This window comes from Monodelphis domestica, chromosome 3, assembly GCF_027887165.1.
Source record: "Monodelphis domestica isolate mMonDom1 chromosome 3, mMonDom1.pri, whole genome shotgun sequence".
Taxonomy (NCBI): Eukaryota; Metazoa; Chordata; class Mammalia; order Didelphimorphia; family Didelphidae; genus Monodelphis; species Monodelphis domestica.
The window spans coordinates 1,446,432-1,462,455 of record NC_077229.1 but is presented as its reverse complement, the minus strand read 5'-3'; the positions used below and the strand labels follow the sequence as shown (position 1 = coordinate 1,462,455).

The 16,024-nt window shown below is 41.3% G+C and overlaps 2 protein-coding genes across 2 annotated transcripts in view; one reads left to right on the top strand and one right to left on the bottom strand.

The window, feature by feature from the left end:
* Positions 1–7,132, top strand: part of LOC103105264 (zinc finger protein 420-like) — a 32,718-nt gene extending 25,586 nt beyond the window's left edge. Inside the window, exon 5 of the mRNA XM_056821184.1 lies at positions 7,009–7,132. Coding sequence (XP_056677162.1) covers positions 7,009–7,112 — 104 coding nt within the window. The 3' untranslated portion in view covers positions 7,113–7,132. The remainder of the gene's footprint in view (positions 1–7,008) is intronic.
* The window catches only part of VN2R511 (vomeronasal 2 receptor 511), a 33,901-nt gene continuing 21,506 nt past the window's right edge, over positions 3,630–16,024 (bottom strand). Inside the window, exons 3-5 of the mRNA NM_001099533.1 lie at positions 10,656–10,883; positions 9,467–9,590; positions 3,630–4,594 (exon numbers count right to left, since the gene is read on the bottom strand). Coding sequence (NP_001093003.1) covers positions 3,630–4,594; positions 9,467–9,590; positions 10,656–10,883 — 1,317 coding nt within the window. The remainder of the gene's footprint in view (positions 4,595–9,466; positions 9,591–10,655; positions 10,884–16,024) is intronic.

Sequence of the window (16,024 nt, the reverse complement as noted above, 5' to 3'; positions counted from 1 at the left end):
AAACTGCACTGGGTGGATTGAGGGAAACTGCTGGGAGGAGGGTTTACTGGGTCATGGGGGTCTAGAGGGAGCAGGGCATTAGATGGGGCTGGGAGAGCATGCTGCCATTTTTCAGTGCCTAAAGTAGGGCTCCAACTATGGCATGTGGACACAGGCAACCCTGCTGCCCCAGACCAGGCTCTCATGGGCTGCTTCTCCCATTGGCCTATTCTGACCTGGATATCCCCCTGGGGGAAGGGCAGGACCATCCCCTCCCCCATCCTTTAGAGTGAGGGACAGACCCTGAGGCAGCCCCGCCCCCACCACAAGCATTTATACTGGGACCACAGGCTCCTGCCCCAGCTTTCTGGTTGCACATGTGCACCTGCTGCTTTAGGGTGTTAACCTATATTCTGGGGGCTAAAGACCCATCATTTCCATCAGTTAGTCATCAACGTGAGGTCCAGACAGGGGTGACAAACTGAAACAAGATGGAGCCTTCTCAAGAGCAAGCTTCCTGACAATGGGCCATGTCGAGGGGAGCAGGGAGGAGGAGAAGGGGACAGGTTTTCTCTGTTCGCTTTAGAACTCCATTTCACCCAGAAAAACTGACAAGAATGTAGGAGCTATTTGGAGAAGAGGGGGAAGAGCAACGATCGTCTTGCAAGTCATGGGCCTACCCTTCTGCTCCATGTGGAAGGACCCCTTTTTAATCATCCCAGTCAAAATGAGCACCGGCAGACCAGGAGACTCACGGATAAGGCTTACAAGCTCTGTCAGGAGGCCTTCCAAACAGGTCTGCTCCCATTGAAGTGTTTCCTTCAGCTGAGAACAAGCGTAAAAAGATCCCGGATACCAGGTCCCCAGCATCAGCAGCAAAGAGATCAGAAGTGAACAAAGCGTCTGAGTACTGCTTATCTGAAGATGGGGCAACATCTCCTTGAAGTCTACAAAGTTACAAGGGTGGGAAAGCCAAAAAGCCACTCACTCTGCCTAGATCAAAGTCAGCTGCCTCAGGCATGGACTAGGGAGGAGCTGTCCAGCATCGGGAATGGCCCTGCCTTCTGCAGCTGTCCAGTCCCGGCCTGCTGGTCACCCCTGAGGAAGCACACTGGGATATTAGTCTGGCCCCTGTCCAAGGCAAGGACAACTGTGCAAAATGAATGGACGCTCTATAGTTTCACCAGCTGTTGGCCTGGACTCTGCCTCACAGCACCTGTTTTTAGATCCTCACGAGGGTCTTCCTTCCTATTCCAGCCTCCTTAGAGAAAGTCTTGGTCCATGAAGAATTCTGAGGATGAATGTTCACTTAATTAATTAATGTTCATCCTGTAATCTGCAGTCCTTACCAGGTTTTTCTTAAATTCTACTTCTCATCATTTCTTATGACATGGTAATATCCCATTACAATCATCTCCACAAGTTGGTTAGCCATTCCCCAACAGATGGATATCCCGCATTTTCCAATTCTTTGTCTCCACAAAGAGCTGGTATAAACGTTTTGTCTACAAATGGGTCCTTTTGCTCTTCTTTTAATCTCTCTAGGATACAGACCTAGTAGTGGTATTGTTGGATCAATGATTATGCCCAAGTTTAAAGCCCATTGGGCATGGTTCCAAATCACTCCAGAATGGCTGAAACAGTTCCTTACTCCACCAGCAGTGCATTAGTGTCTCAATGTTCCCACATCTCTCTCCCCAGAATTCAGTATTTTGCTTTTCTGTCATGTTAGCCAATCTCAGAGGTATCAGGTGGTATCTCAGAGTTTTAATGTGCATTTCTCTAACCAAGAACAATCTAGAGCATTTTTCAGGGTATTGTATGGAGTCTTGATTTCTTAATCTGAAAGCTTCCTGATCCTGTCTTTTCACCAGTTATCAATTGGGAAATTATGTGTATTCTTATAAATTTGATTTGGTTTCCTATAGATTTGAGAAATTAGGTCTTTATCAGAAATATTTGCTCCAGAATTCGCCCCAGCTTTCTACAAGTCTTCTTTTTTTCTCCCCTTTTAAACATTCCTTTTGAAGTAGCTCCCAAAATGGAAAAGATGGAAAAATTAAAAGTAAATAAAGCAGATAGGCCCCTGTCAGCATTTTTCAGGGAACAGACCTCAAGCTTCTCTCCCCCAGGAAGTCCAGCTGTTTATGCAGACAGCAGACCAGTCTCTACTTAGCTTGGGGGTGAGAATTAGAAAGGACAGGAAGACAAAGGAATTTCAGGAATATCAAAAAGGTCAGCAAGATAACATGGCCAGCTAAGTGACTTAATGGATGTGAAAGTAAATAGCCCTAAATAACAGCCCCCACATAAATCTGAGGATTGTCTCCTCATCTCCGACCCTGACCCCACATTCCTGTGTTGGTGATAAGGTTTGTTTGATTAAGAACCTATGTGTAAAAAGAAATAACTTGGTATCTTGTAACCCTATATAAACTGTCTCCATGTTAAACGGACACAGCTTCCACTAGGGAAGCTTGTCCCAGCTGGTAGATTCTTTTATTTGTTCTTTTATTAACAAATTGCGGTTCCAATAATTGAAATTCTGGGTGTTTGAACTCACCTGCGAAGTGCACTATTTCACTTTGTATGCCACAATGTTAATTTCTAGGGGATTATCTTGCTGCCCTGCTATGAGACTTGCCGTTATGCTTTTCAGCTGTATACCAATTCCCATGCTGCTCTGTTGCCTCATAGGTTTGTCAGGTGCAGTTTTTAACTCTGGCCACAAAGCTAAGACTATAGAAAAGTTTAAAATTCTTGATGTCTGGAGAAAACTGAATGGGAATAGAAGGAATATACATTTCTTTCTCAGCAGCATGTGGCACTTTCACAAAAATTTGCCACATCGTTGCAATGAACCTCCATTTTGTTGGTTCCTCCAGATACCAGATCTGCTGCTTTACTTTTCTATCTCATGCCAGTGAAGTGTTTTCCTTTGTTTTGAGTTCATTTATTTCTTTTATTTTGTCTGAGTAGGGTTTGGGGGAGTTCAGAGCAGTTCTTACTCTGCATTATTAGCTCCAAGAATGTCATTTGTGGTTTTTTCAAGTTAAATAATTTACTGTTATTGGGGTTGCTGATCTCGACCTTGATACAAACTGTACACTTACATAGAAATTGTAGCCAGCACTGAAAAGTTTAATGAAGGAAGGCATTTTATATGGAGAAAAGTAGGCTCCAGTCAGTGCTAGAAAATGAAAGAAATGAGAAGAGAAATAGTTTATAATGAAAGGAAGTTTATTGATAACACAGCAATCATTACGGAGAACCCTGTAGAAAAGTTGACCAAATATTTGACAGGACGCTGGGGAGAGATTTAAGGTGGATGGGAATGAGGAAAGAGATACCTTATATTGAATATGGCAATATTATTTGTAAGCTGGGCAATCAGTATAACTGGGATTGTTCAAATAAAAGAAGGTGATGGTGTCCAAAACAGACTGTTAGTCCAAGCAACATTTCAGTGAATGGCAAAATGTCATTCCTCAATCCTAAATTTATGCTCTATTGTGTTTCTGTATCTTGGCAGCCTAAGGAAGCTCATCTCAAGTCAGGGGCAAACAAAAGGCATGGTGTATAGTTCTGGGATGCTGGGCAAGAGATAAGAGGTGTCATGTTCCAAGTCCCCTGCAGTATTGGTGTACTTCTTAACGTTGATTATGCCTCGGGAAGGAATTAGCAGACAATGAATCAGAATGATTCCTGCCCCTGGAACTGACTTTATTCTTTATCCTTTCCTGGGTGTTTCTGTCTGGCCTCAGCAGGATCACCCAACATTTGGGAATGAAGATGCAGCCCAGTAAGCCAGCACTGGAGGCCAGGATGGAGAAGATCTCTACCACCACCATGGCTTTGCCTTTGGTGCTCTGGTAGGTGGGCAGGAAGGAGACCCACACACTGCAGAACACCAGCATGCTGAAGGTGATGAGCTTCGCCTCATTGAAGGTGTCAGGGAGGTTCCTGGCCAGGAAAGCCACTGTGAAGCTGCCCAAGGCCAGGAAGCCCATGTAGCCCAGGACAGAGTAGAAGGCAATGACAGAACCCTCATTGCACCCAATGATGATGTGACCTGGTTCAGAGTGTGTGTCTGTATCAGGGAAAGGGGGTGCGATTCCCAACCAGATGCCACAGATAATTATTTGAATCCCAGAACAGATAATGACGACAGAGGTGGACACTCTGGATTGGACCCACATTCTGCCCCTGCTCCCTGGTATTGTGAGCCTGAAAGCCAGGACGACCATGATGGTTTTGGCCAAAATGGAGGACACAGCTACAGTGAAAACAATCCCAAACGTTGTTTGTCGGAGGAGGCAAGTGGCGGCAGTGGGACGGCCAATGAAGAGCAGGGAGCAGAGGAAGCAGAAGCTGAGGGAGACGAGGAGAGTGTAGCTGAGAGCCCGGTTATTGGCCTTGACTATGGGGGTGTCTCGAAACTTCACAAACACCCAGAGGACCAGGGCTGTCAGGAGAGAGAAAGAAAAAGCTACACAGATGAGAGTCACCCCCAAAGGTTCTGAAACATTCAGGAAAATCACAACCTTGGGGAGACATCGATTTCTTTCTTGATTTGGATACTCATCTTCTGGGCACGTCACACAATGCTTCATATCTACAAGAGAGAAATACATTCTCAGGATTTCTTATTCAACAAATTATCTCAGTCAAAAAAATAGATACAATTGCTCCGGCTAACATTTATTATTTTATAAAGCAGATCTCTTTCTATGCTGGGAGATGATCTTTGAAAAATAACCCAGTGCCTAATCCAAACTCACTCTGTATGCATTATGTTTTCAAGTTGATTTCATTTTTGTCAGTATTCAGCTTGTCTATTCCAATACAAACTTCTCCTATGAGTCTGTTGCCATACCTCGATGAACATAAAAACTGGGACCCTGGAAAGCTGTTCCCTCATTTCTTTCTAAAATCAGTATGTTGTAGAAATCACTGTAGATTTACATTGGCTGAATATTCAATGCTCAATAAACCATTATTGGCCTACTGTGGGTCAGAGCTAGGTAAGCTACTTTCATTGTTAACAGAAAGAATGGAGTAATACGGACTCAGAAGGACCTTAAATTCTAGTGAAATACACCTAATGTTAACACTTGTCCTTCTGGTTATATCCAGCAACTTTATGGACTTCCATATTTCTTGGTAAGTGTGAGGGGTCAAGTGAGTAAATGAACCAATTCATCTGCCTTTGTTAAATAGCTTGATAATATGCTGTACCATGATTCCTTAATCCTTTAGTTCCTTAAAGCTGTTCACTGGATGTTTTCATGGAAGGGGAATAGCTCTGGTTGTGAAGGAAAATTGCTTTGGGATGGTTGAGGGCTTTTACCTCATTTTTGGTAGTCTATGCAATTCCAAGGAGTTAGTTGGGGTCAAATAAACTACTTTGGGTTGTGGAGGCAAAAAAGACTTCTAGAGAAACCTCCAAGATGTGATGCATTGGTTGGGAAAGCGTAGTGGACCAAGTCGTAGCCTTCATCACACATTAGTTCTCTGTCCTTTGTCCCAGGGAGTTTTGCGGACCACAAAGGATCAGGATTACGTGAACTTCTTCTCCGTCATGTTAGCATTACTTGACTAATAACTGGCCACAGGCAAAAGAGAGATCAGATGCTATGAGTAAAAGAGATTCAAGACTCTACAAAGAGCCTAGAAAAAACCACACATTGCCCAAACACAAGTTATGAGGACTCTCAGAAAGGCATTTACTTCCATTCGTTTCTTTGGCTATCTAAGTTTTGGTGCATTTCTTCCCGTGTTGTCTGTATACTCATGTGGTCTTGCTTGTGGTAAGAAGGAATTCCACGTACGAATGCTCTTCTGGGTGAAGAGAGACTGTTTATGAAAGGAGATATACAAAAAGTGTGGTCTGAAGACCTGGTGTATGAAGTCTCGATTCTACGTTGAGAATGGGGGCGGGAAGGTTCTATTGGAACCACTGGGAGCAGTTGATACCTCAGAAAGTGAGAAATCGTGGGCACAGTGGGGATGTTCCAGTGTCCACATGGGAGCGAAAGATGGCCAGAAGTGATTATAGATGAGCATTAGTTCCCATAATCTTGGATGTGGTGAGAGAGGGACCCTACCAAAGATTAGGCTCTTCTCTCATGCCTGCAATAATTGGCATTTTATGCATGTGAGATAGAATGAAAGAGGAAAATCCCTGGGACAAGTCTAAAAGGCAATAGAAGAAATTGCCAAGGGGAGAGATTAAAAGGGATACCTTGGAAGCTTTGATTACATGAAGAAGACAGGAAGAGAAGACAGACAGTATCTAACTGTAGAAGCCGTGAATCATCAAATGAAGGTCCAGAGTAGACAGAGGATGGATGGTCAAGAAAGTGTGATACATCCTGTTTTGGAAGTGAATGTAAAAATGAAGTGAAAAAACCGAATGAGGAAGACTAGCTGAATAGAAGGGAGATGACTGGGTAATCTCTTTGACTGAGAGGAAGAAATGAGAGGGGGAGATAAAAGGGGGAAGAGTTTTATAGCCAGAGAAAAGCAAGAGAAAAAGAAACTACTAAAGAAATCCCCAAAGGAAAAGGGATAAAAACCAAGAAAAGGGGATATGGAAAGGAAATAGACCCAGAAGGAGCAGGCTAACCTTAAAAAAAAAAAAAGATTAAAGTACCTGATGGATCAGAAGAATGTCTTTATAACAGAAGATAATAAAATCGTACATTGAAAACATTTTAATATGAGACACCGAGGAAATATAACCTTAATTTTTATAACTTTAAATATTAATGGAATAAATAATCCAATAAATGAAAAAGATTGAAAAAGTGGATAAGAAACCAACGCTCAATCTATTGTTGTGAGAAACACATTTAAATAACAAAAACGCGCCTCCGGAATGCTGCTATAAATCTTCAGATGTTTACCTCCACTCACTTCTTATCAGTGGTGTCGTTGTGGTTCCTATCTAGTTTTGTAGTCACTAGATGAAATGCTTTGCACGTTTTTGTTGCTTTATGTAAATAATTTTTCTCTAATCCCTTTCAGAAGTGGCTGTGCTTCCTCAAATGCCCGCCAATGAAATACGAGGCACACATTTTGCACGGCTCCCCAAGAATGGGATACTCTCTCTCTCGCGTTTCGCAATTTGATGAAAACGATGTGAAATCTTTGTGGTGTTTTGATTTTCATTTTTCTATGAGAAGTAAGTCTGGTTCTTCTTTCAAATGCTAGCTAAGAGTGTGCAGCTCCCCAGCTGAGAAGTACTTGTTCATTTCCTTTTCCCTTTTTTGAGGAATAATGTCTGTTTATACACAAGCAAGCATGTAGGCAGATAAGCGCGCATACAACCATTATACTTGCACATATGCAAATAGATCCACATCGTGCTCGTGTATATATGCATGGATAGCTACATGTGCACCGTGTGTATGTCTCCAGTGACATAAATAATAGAAATAAATGGAAACGAGCCACATATTGACTTGGGAAGCCACAAATTAACACGCTTTCTGAGCTTTTATTGATTTTCTCAAACATGATCCAATGAGATGTTCACTCTGGCTACATTAGGGACGTTAGGAGGCTGCACGCAGCCCCCGGCCATACGTTTGCCGTCTTTGATGTGACCAAAATGTTATCTAACATAGAAATCCTTTTCCAATGGAGCACTAGGCACGCATTTTGCACAGCTCGCCTTTGGCACGCTTCCTTTACTATCCTAGGTAGGAAACTCCATCTCCTATCATAAATGCTCTCTTTTCCCTTTTGTTGCTTTATTTGTCTAGACTTTGTCAAGACGGAAATTAATTACTATCTCCTGCAGGAGGCTTTCTGTAGTCCGCCCAGCGGCTTTTGCACCCTTCTCTCAGACTGCTTCCATTTGTTGTGTGTATGTCTTCTATTTACTAGCTCCTTACCACATGGTTTTCCCCTTATGATATGACTTGCTTGAATATTTCTTTTGCCTTTCCTTAGAAGTGCCTGGAACATAGTATTTCCGGTTCATCCTTTGTTTCCAAGAACACCAATGACCGTCACAGAGCATCACAGAGTCTTGACTTGCTCATGAACTGGATTTAAGCGAGGTAGAAAGGCACGAAGTCATCAGCCTCACCCTCTCTTCCACAGTCATTCAAGGACAGTGGCATGACCAAAGTCAGGATGGCTGGCAATGGTCTGGTATGCAGTGGATGACCTTTGTGTCTCCGCTACCTTGCCGTCTCAAGCATGGGACGGGGATTATTTCGGTCACCTTTGTGGCCAATGGAGGAAACTTCTTGCCCATCCACTCCACAAGAGAAATCTTCTCATGATTGAGATAGGCATCCCTTTCCCTGATTAATGGGCTTAAGGCTTGTTGGCTGCCTTCGAACCTGCTTTGTCTTGGCTTCCTCAATAGTTTATTTGGGTTATGACCAAAGCACATACTATAATTTCTTGGAACCATAGGGGAAGGTTAGGTGACAGGTAGACACCAAGAATGGGTGAGTAGCCCTAAAAAGAGCTAAGTCCTCTCAACAGAGTTGCTATTCCTCCCTGAACTCCTCAAAGAAGACCTCTGAAGGAATCTGTAGTCTTACTGACTCATGTTTGCTCTAGAGCTTGTCCACCTCTCCTCCTGGACCAATATCCACATCCAGACCATATTGCTGTATGTGATGTAGATAGGTGGTTCAAGACAATAAAAGGATGGGTGACCAAGGCCTGATACAATCCATGTGGCAGGTGCAGAGAACATATTTCACAGAATCACCAATCTTTTTTCATGCAAACATATCTTTAAAACCATCTAATGAGGATCTAGCTGCATTTTCACAATGAAATGTGAAAATATATTCTTCAGAGAAACAGGGCAAGATGGCACCTTTTGTAGATGTAGATTTTGTCTTGATTAGTTAGGGATCATATATTCAAGTCAATAGGCCTTAGTTCAGAACATTTTCCTGACTCCCTTTCCCCTAAATATCCTTTTGTTTATGTGTTGATGGAGTTATATGTGAACTCTGAGCAAAATGAATTTATTCTCTTTAGTGCAGTGATGACAAATCTATGGCATGTGGGCAAAAGCTGGTAGGCAGAGTTCTCTCTGTGGGCACTTATTCCACCCCCAAGTTCATTACTAGAAAGACAGAGGGACTCAGGTGGAGCTGCTCCCCTCCCCTACTCCACCATGCCTAACTACATTTTTTACTTTATCTGCCCTCTGCCCAGCAGGCCAATGGGAGCACACAGGGGGTGAGGCGGGCAGCTCACAGGAGGCAGAGCTAGAGGGGAGCAGAGACTCAGATCACCCCCCTCCTCTTCACCCACACTGAGAACATTCCTTACTTTACCTGCCCCTCTGCCAAGTACCCCATGGAAACCCTTTCCCCCTCTTCTGTGTGGGGTTAGGGGATGGGGGGACCTGGTACTCGGGGGTGGGGGGAGCTTGGCACACCATCTCTAAAAGGTTCACCATCACTGGTCTAGTGGGTTAGGAGGAGAGCTCCCTGCAGATACTTACTCATCTGATTGGAGATCTCCCCCTCAGGGCACAGAGAACAGTTGAAACAGCAGATGGGCTCCCCCTCCAGAGGAGTTTGCCTGAACCCAGGAGCACAGCTTTCATTGCACGTAGCCCTGGGAATCTAAGAGAGCAAGATGCATGAGGGTTCTGGAAATCAACAGAATGGAGGATGGTCAATCATTATCAGAGGTTGAATGATGTTGATTTATGACAAAGGGAGCTTATTCTGGAGGAGTAACTGGAAAATAGCTTCTAGTTCATCTATCAATGGAAAGGTGAAGTAGAATGAGCACTGGGTTGACATGATTTCAATTTCTACCTCTACTACTCCTAGTGGAAAAATGGCTGAACTTTTTTAACAATGTGGATTTTAATCATTTTTATAAGGAGAAATTTGTTCAAGAAGCTTTCTCTCCATTCTTATTTGTCTATCATTTTATAATTCTCAATATCAATTATGCCTTATTATTATGACCAAAGTTACTGAAGGAAATGGAAGTGATTGCTAAAATATACTTATGTTATACCTAATTATAAGATATGATTATACTTAAATACATGGTTACTATACTAATATGCTTAATCTCTGTATGTAGGATGCACATCACAACAAAAATCAAAGATGAGACTGCTTTCATTGCTCATAATTATGGAAAAGATAAGCTCCACATTCTTACAGAGAAACTATTTGTTGCCTTCTGAAAAATAATGAGTTTCAAAGATGAGATGTCAAATGGATGACTGAGCTCTATAGATGTAGAGTCATTTGGATGGAGGAATACAGCTTTATTTTTGCTGAATTAAGATGAATGGTTGGATGTCATCATTCACAAAATATGCCAGATGATGAACAAAATATGAGCCTTGTATTATATAGCATTGGGGCAATCACTATCTTTATATATATATATACCAGATTCTTATTTATGTCTGAAGACCTGACTGGAAGACATGAGATTCAAAGTCCATTCCAACTGGGTCGCCAACCTTACCAAAAGCTCAAGTTTAAAACAGTCTCATAGATCATTTATCACTTTTTCACTCAGAAATTTTCTAGAAAGGTAAAATAGATCAGTGCCCCCTGGAGGATTTTCTACTTATAAAAAAAGAGAATGTGAAGTAAAGTAAGCAGAATAAAATGTATTCATGATTAGATAATAAGGTTGTTATTAAAATTCCTACTGACCTTTGAACCTGACACGGCCCACACTATGGCCACATCATCTATGGAGAAATCTTGACCAGGCTCCGCCTTGGGGCAATATTGTCCAACTTTCACTAGTACTTCAGCATCTACATGGAGGGTCACATAGTTCAGAATGTTATATTGCGCTTCGGGGTTTCTATTCTCATCCATGAACACCTGGTCACCAGCGCTGTTGTTAAACTGGAGATTCTTTAGAAAAGAGTGGAGCTAGGAGAGAAGAGAAATTCTAATTACTGCTCAAGCTCTGACTTTAGATAGTAAAGTGATTATAGTTCTCTAGAGTCATGCAAAAATGCCCTAAATCACTATTAAATAAATAAATAAATGCAAATTAAATCAACTGAGGTGCCACACCATATATCAGATTTGCTATTATGACTGAAAAGCAAAATAACAAAACTTGGAAGTGATGTGAGAAAAGTGAGATACTAACACACTATTAGGGTAGTTGCAAATTGATTGAATCATTCTGGAGAACAATTTAGATCTGTTCCCAAAGGGCTATAAAACAGCAAATGCCCTTTGACCCAGAAATGCAATTCCTAGGTATGAGTGCCCCCCTTTGGGGGACAGAACCAGGTAAGGTTGAAGAAAAATAATAAGAGGAATTACAAATGTAGAAGTAGAAAGGCCTTGCTTGTAGATAAAGGTGAGGGAAAAAGATAAGAATCAAAGACACAGTGAAGACACAGGGTGGGTCAGAAGGACCTCATTACCAATGATGGCAATAAGTGCAATTTAATATTAGGTGGTTACATCTTTTAAAGGTACAAACCACAGAGAATAAAAACAATTGTCTGTGAGGAAAGTCCATGGGAAAGCATAACAAAAATGTAGACAGGGCAGCTGGGTAAAAGATAATGATTCCAAGCGTCATCCAGGTTCATGGAATGGTCAGCAACAACATGTCTTGTTCTGAGAAACCAAAAGAAGGTGAAGGAGAGGGCACTTGGACCCTTTCTCAGACAGACTCTGAGTTATCAACCTCTAGATGGGGGCACTCGGATCTTTGTCTAAGATGGCTTCTGAGTTATCAACCTCTGACACCTAGGTTTGTATCAACAAAAAGGAAAGAGACCTCTAGATACAAAATATTTAAAGCAGCTCTTCTTGTGAGGACAAAGACTTGGAAAGTGAAGGGATACCTCTCCATTGGGGAGTGACTGAGAATGTCTGGATATGATTCTCATGGAATACTATTGTGCCATCAGAAAAACCTGGAAACACTTACACTACCTGAAGCAGAGCGAAATAAGCAGAACCAGGAGAACACTGTGCACAGTGACAGGAATATTGCACACTCAACAACTGGAAACAAACTATTCTCAGCAATTCAATGATCCAAAACAATCGCCAAAGACTTATGATTTTTAAAAAGGTATCTCCTTCCAGAGAAAGAACTGATGGAGTCTGAGTCTAGAGCAAATATTTGTCACTTGCTTTATGTGGAGGAGAGAAAGGAAAAATGTTTGCAGCAAAAGACTGGAGAAGCAGGGACTGCTGAGCTGTCACTCAAGGAGAACATCCTAATTGGAATGGTGACCAGAAAAGACTGTTGAGATAGGAGGAGACAAACTGAAAACTGGGTCTCTTTTTGCCTGGAGACAGAAAGGAAGAAGGACAAAAGTCCAGCTCTCTGATTTCTCTCTGCTGTATTACAGTGACTGGATTTCAAGACCTGTTAACCAATTTTCCCATATCTGAACTATATTCCACCATCCTCCAACCTAGGAATTATTTTAGTATGAAGGAAACCCCAAACCCTCTTTCCCTCCATCTTCTTATGTTTCCCTTTCTCCCAATAAACCCCCTACTTAATCTTAGGAAGAGAAAAGAGTGATTTACTTGATACCCCATAATACTCACCCTGAGTTGATTTAGAAAGACCAACAGAAGAATCAACAGGAAGGAGGAGAGAGGGCGGAAGGGAGGAGGGACAAGAAGAGAGGAGGGAGGTAACTGGGGTGGGGTTGAAGGGAGGAAGTGGGAGGAAGGGAGGAGATTGACAGATCTGATCTTGAATCATCAATTCTCAATTAAATAATCCCCTATTACAATTTGGCACCTTGAATAGACTGTATTCAGAATCCCTGAACAGACTGTACTCACATTTAATATATGGGAAACCAAAAAGAAAACAAGATGTTTAAGCAAGTAATCTGGGGATGGTAGTGTTGGCAGTGATTGCAGGATATTGGATATACAATATCCTGTAGAGTACCATGACAACTATAATTTTAGATTCCATAAGGTATATAAGAAATACCACAACTTTCATACTAAATATGCCATTTCAGAAAGACACTATACTATGGCAAGTACTGACACAAGTTTACATCATTACAATGGCTGCAATACAAACTTTGACCTACCTGAAGAACTGTTATAAATTTGTAGTTCCAAAGACAAAAGGGCAGATCATGGTAGTTGATACCAATTTGGAAATACTGGTGAAGAACATGTTTGAGAAATTTTTAAAGGCAAAAGGGCCAGATCAGATCAAAGGTAAGGAAAATGGACAGGCAGACAAGGTACTAAATGATAAAGAAAAGAAGGCCAAGAAAACCAAGTCCAGTGCACAGGGAAATGACAAGGACAAGGACACTAATGCAAACAAAGAAGCTGAAAAAATTCTTCCACTAAAAGACATTACCAAGATAGCTGATACAGATGGAGTGTTGCACTCCAAAGTCGATAAGCAATTCACAACTCAGGAATTGGATTCTATAAAGAAAAGATTCCCAGAGTTTATGTATGAGCTCCATAGATCTCATAAGGAATTAAAAAGGGCTTTTCGTATTTTTGAGCCCAGTTCTGAAGATGTTGAGTTCCTTTTGGCAGCACTGTTTAGTCCCCATGAACATCACTGATTTATTGATAGAACAAGATCAGAAAGCTCCCTGCCTGACAAGCTGGCCAACCAAGAGAGGAAATGCAGAGAGGACTTGCTCCAAGCTATTAAGATGTGTTGCTCCAAGCCAAATGCTTGGGGCAAATTTGATAAGATGGTACAAGAAAAGGGAGAACATCCAACTACGTTTATTGACTGCCTTTATGAGACAGCAGAGTCTATTATGGGCATAGAGAAAGATTCAGATGGTTCATGTTAGGAGACAATTTCTGAAAGGTTGCACACCACACCTTAGGAATTTCTTCAAACATTACTTTCCAAAATATGATTCAGTGAATTTGACTGCATACATATTTGACAGTCACACAGATCAAAAGCAGAAATCGCATGAATCAGAGCAAAATCTAAATGAAAAGGAGATTGAAGAAATAAAAAATTTGATCATAGTTAAAACATACACAAAACCTGTTTATCAACAAAGAAAAATACAGAGAGAGACCAGTCAATGCTTCTTCTGCCATAAAACTGGACAACTAATCAAAGACTTTTCTTTTTCTTTTTTTTTTTAAATATATTTTATTTGATCATTTCCAAGCATTATTCGTTAAAGACATAGATCATTTTCTTTTCCTCCCCCCCCCCCACCCCCCATAGCCGACGCGTAAGTCCACTGGGCATTAGATGTTTTCTTGATTTGAACCCATTGCTTTGTTGATAGTATTTGCATTAGAGTGTTCATTTAGAGTCTATCCTCTGTCATGTCCCCTCAACCTCTGTATTCAGGCAGTTGCTTTTTCTCGGTGTTTCCACTCCCATAGTTTATCCTTTGCTTATGAATGGTGTTTTTTTTCTCCTGGATCCCTGCAAGTTGTTCAGGGACATTACACCGCCACTAATGGAGAAGTCCATTACGTTCGATGATACCACAGTGTATTAGTCCCTGTGTACAATGTTCTCCTGGTTCTGCTCCTCTCGCTCTGCATCACTTCCTGGAGGTTGTTCCAGTCTCCATGGAACTTCTCCACTTTATTATTCCTTTGAGCACAATAGTATTCCATCACCAACATATACCACAGTTTGTTCAGCCATTCCCCAATTGATGGGCATCCCCTCGTTTTCCAGTTTTGGGCCACCACAAAGAGCGCAGCTATGAATATTTTTGTACAAGTCTTTGTGTCCATTATCTCTTTGGGGTACAGACCCAGCAGTGCTATGGCTGGGTCAAAGGGTAGACATTCTTTTGTCGCCCTTTGGGCATAGTTCCAAATTGCCCTCCAGAATGGTTGGATCAGTTCACAACTCCACCAGCAATGAATTAATGTCCCTACTTTGCCACATCCCCTCCAGCATTCATTACTTTCCTTTGCTGTAATGTTAGCCAATCTGCTAGGTGTGAGGTGATACCTCAGAGTTGTTTTGATTTGCATCTCTCTGATTATAAGAGATGTAGAACACTTCTTCATGTGCTTGTTAATAGTTTTGATTTCTTTATCTGAGAACTGCCTATCCATTTCCCTTGCCCATTTATCAATTGGAGAATGGCTTGATTTTTTGTACAATTGATTTAGCTCATTATAAATATGAGTAATTAAACCTTTGTCAGAGGTTTCTATGAAGATTTTTTCCCAATTTGTTGTTTCCCTTCTGATTTTAGTTATATTGGTTTTGTTTGTACAAAAGCTTTTTAGTTTGATGTAGTCAAAATTATTTATTTTACATTTTGTGATTCTTTCTATGTCTTGCTTGGTTTTAAAGTCTTTCCCCTCCCAAAGGTCTGACATGTATACTATTCTGTGTTTACCCAATTTACTTATGGTTTCCTTCTTTATGTTTAAGTCACTCACCCATTTTGAATTTATCTTGGTGTAGGGTGTGAGGTGTTGATCTATTCCTAGTCTCTCCCACACTGTCTTCCAATTTTCCCAGCAGTTTTTATCGAATAGTGGATTTTTGTCCCAAAAGCTGGGATCTTTGGGTTTATCGTATACTGTCTTGCTGAGGTCGTTTTCCCCCAGTCTATTCCACTGATCTTCCTTTCTGTTTCTTAGCCAGTACCAAATTGTTTTGATGACTGCTGCTTTGTAATATAGTTTGAGGTCTGGGACTGCAAGGCCCCCATCATATGTGTTTTTTTTCATTATTTCCCTGGATATCCTTGATCTTTTGTTCTTCCAAATGAACTTTGTTATGGTTTTTTCTAAATCAGTGAAGAAGTATTTTGGTAGTTCAATGGGTATGGCACTAAATAGGTAAATAAGTTTGGGTAGGATGGTCATTTTTATTATATTGGCTCGTCCTATCCATGAGCAGTTAATGTTTTTCCAATTGTTCAAGTCTAGTTTTAGTTGTGTGGCGAGTGTTTTGTAGTTGTGTTCATATAGTTCCTGTGTTTGTCTTGGGAGATAGATTCCTAGGTATTTTATTTTGTCTAAGGTGATTTTGAATGGGATTTCTCTTTCTAGTTCTTGCTGCTGAGCTGTGTTGGAGATATATAGAA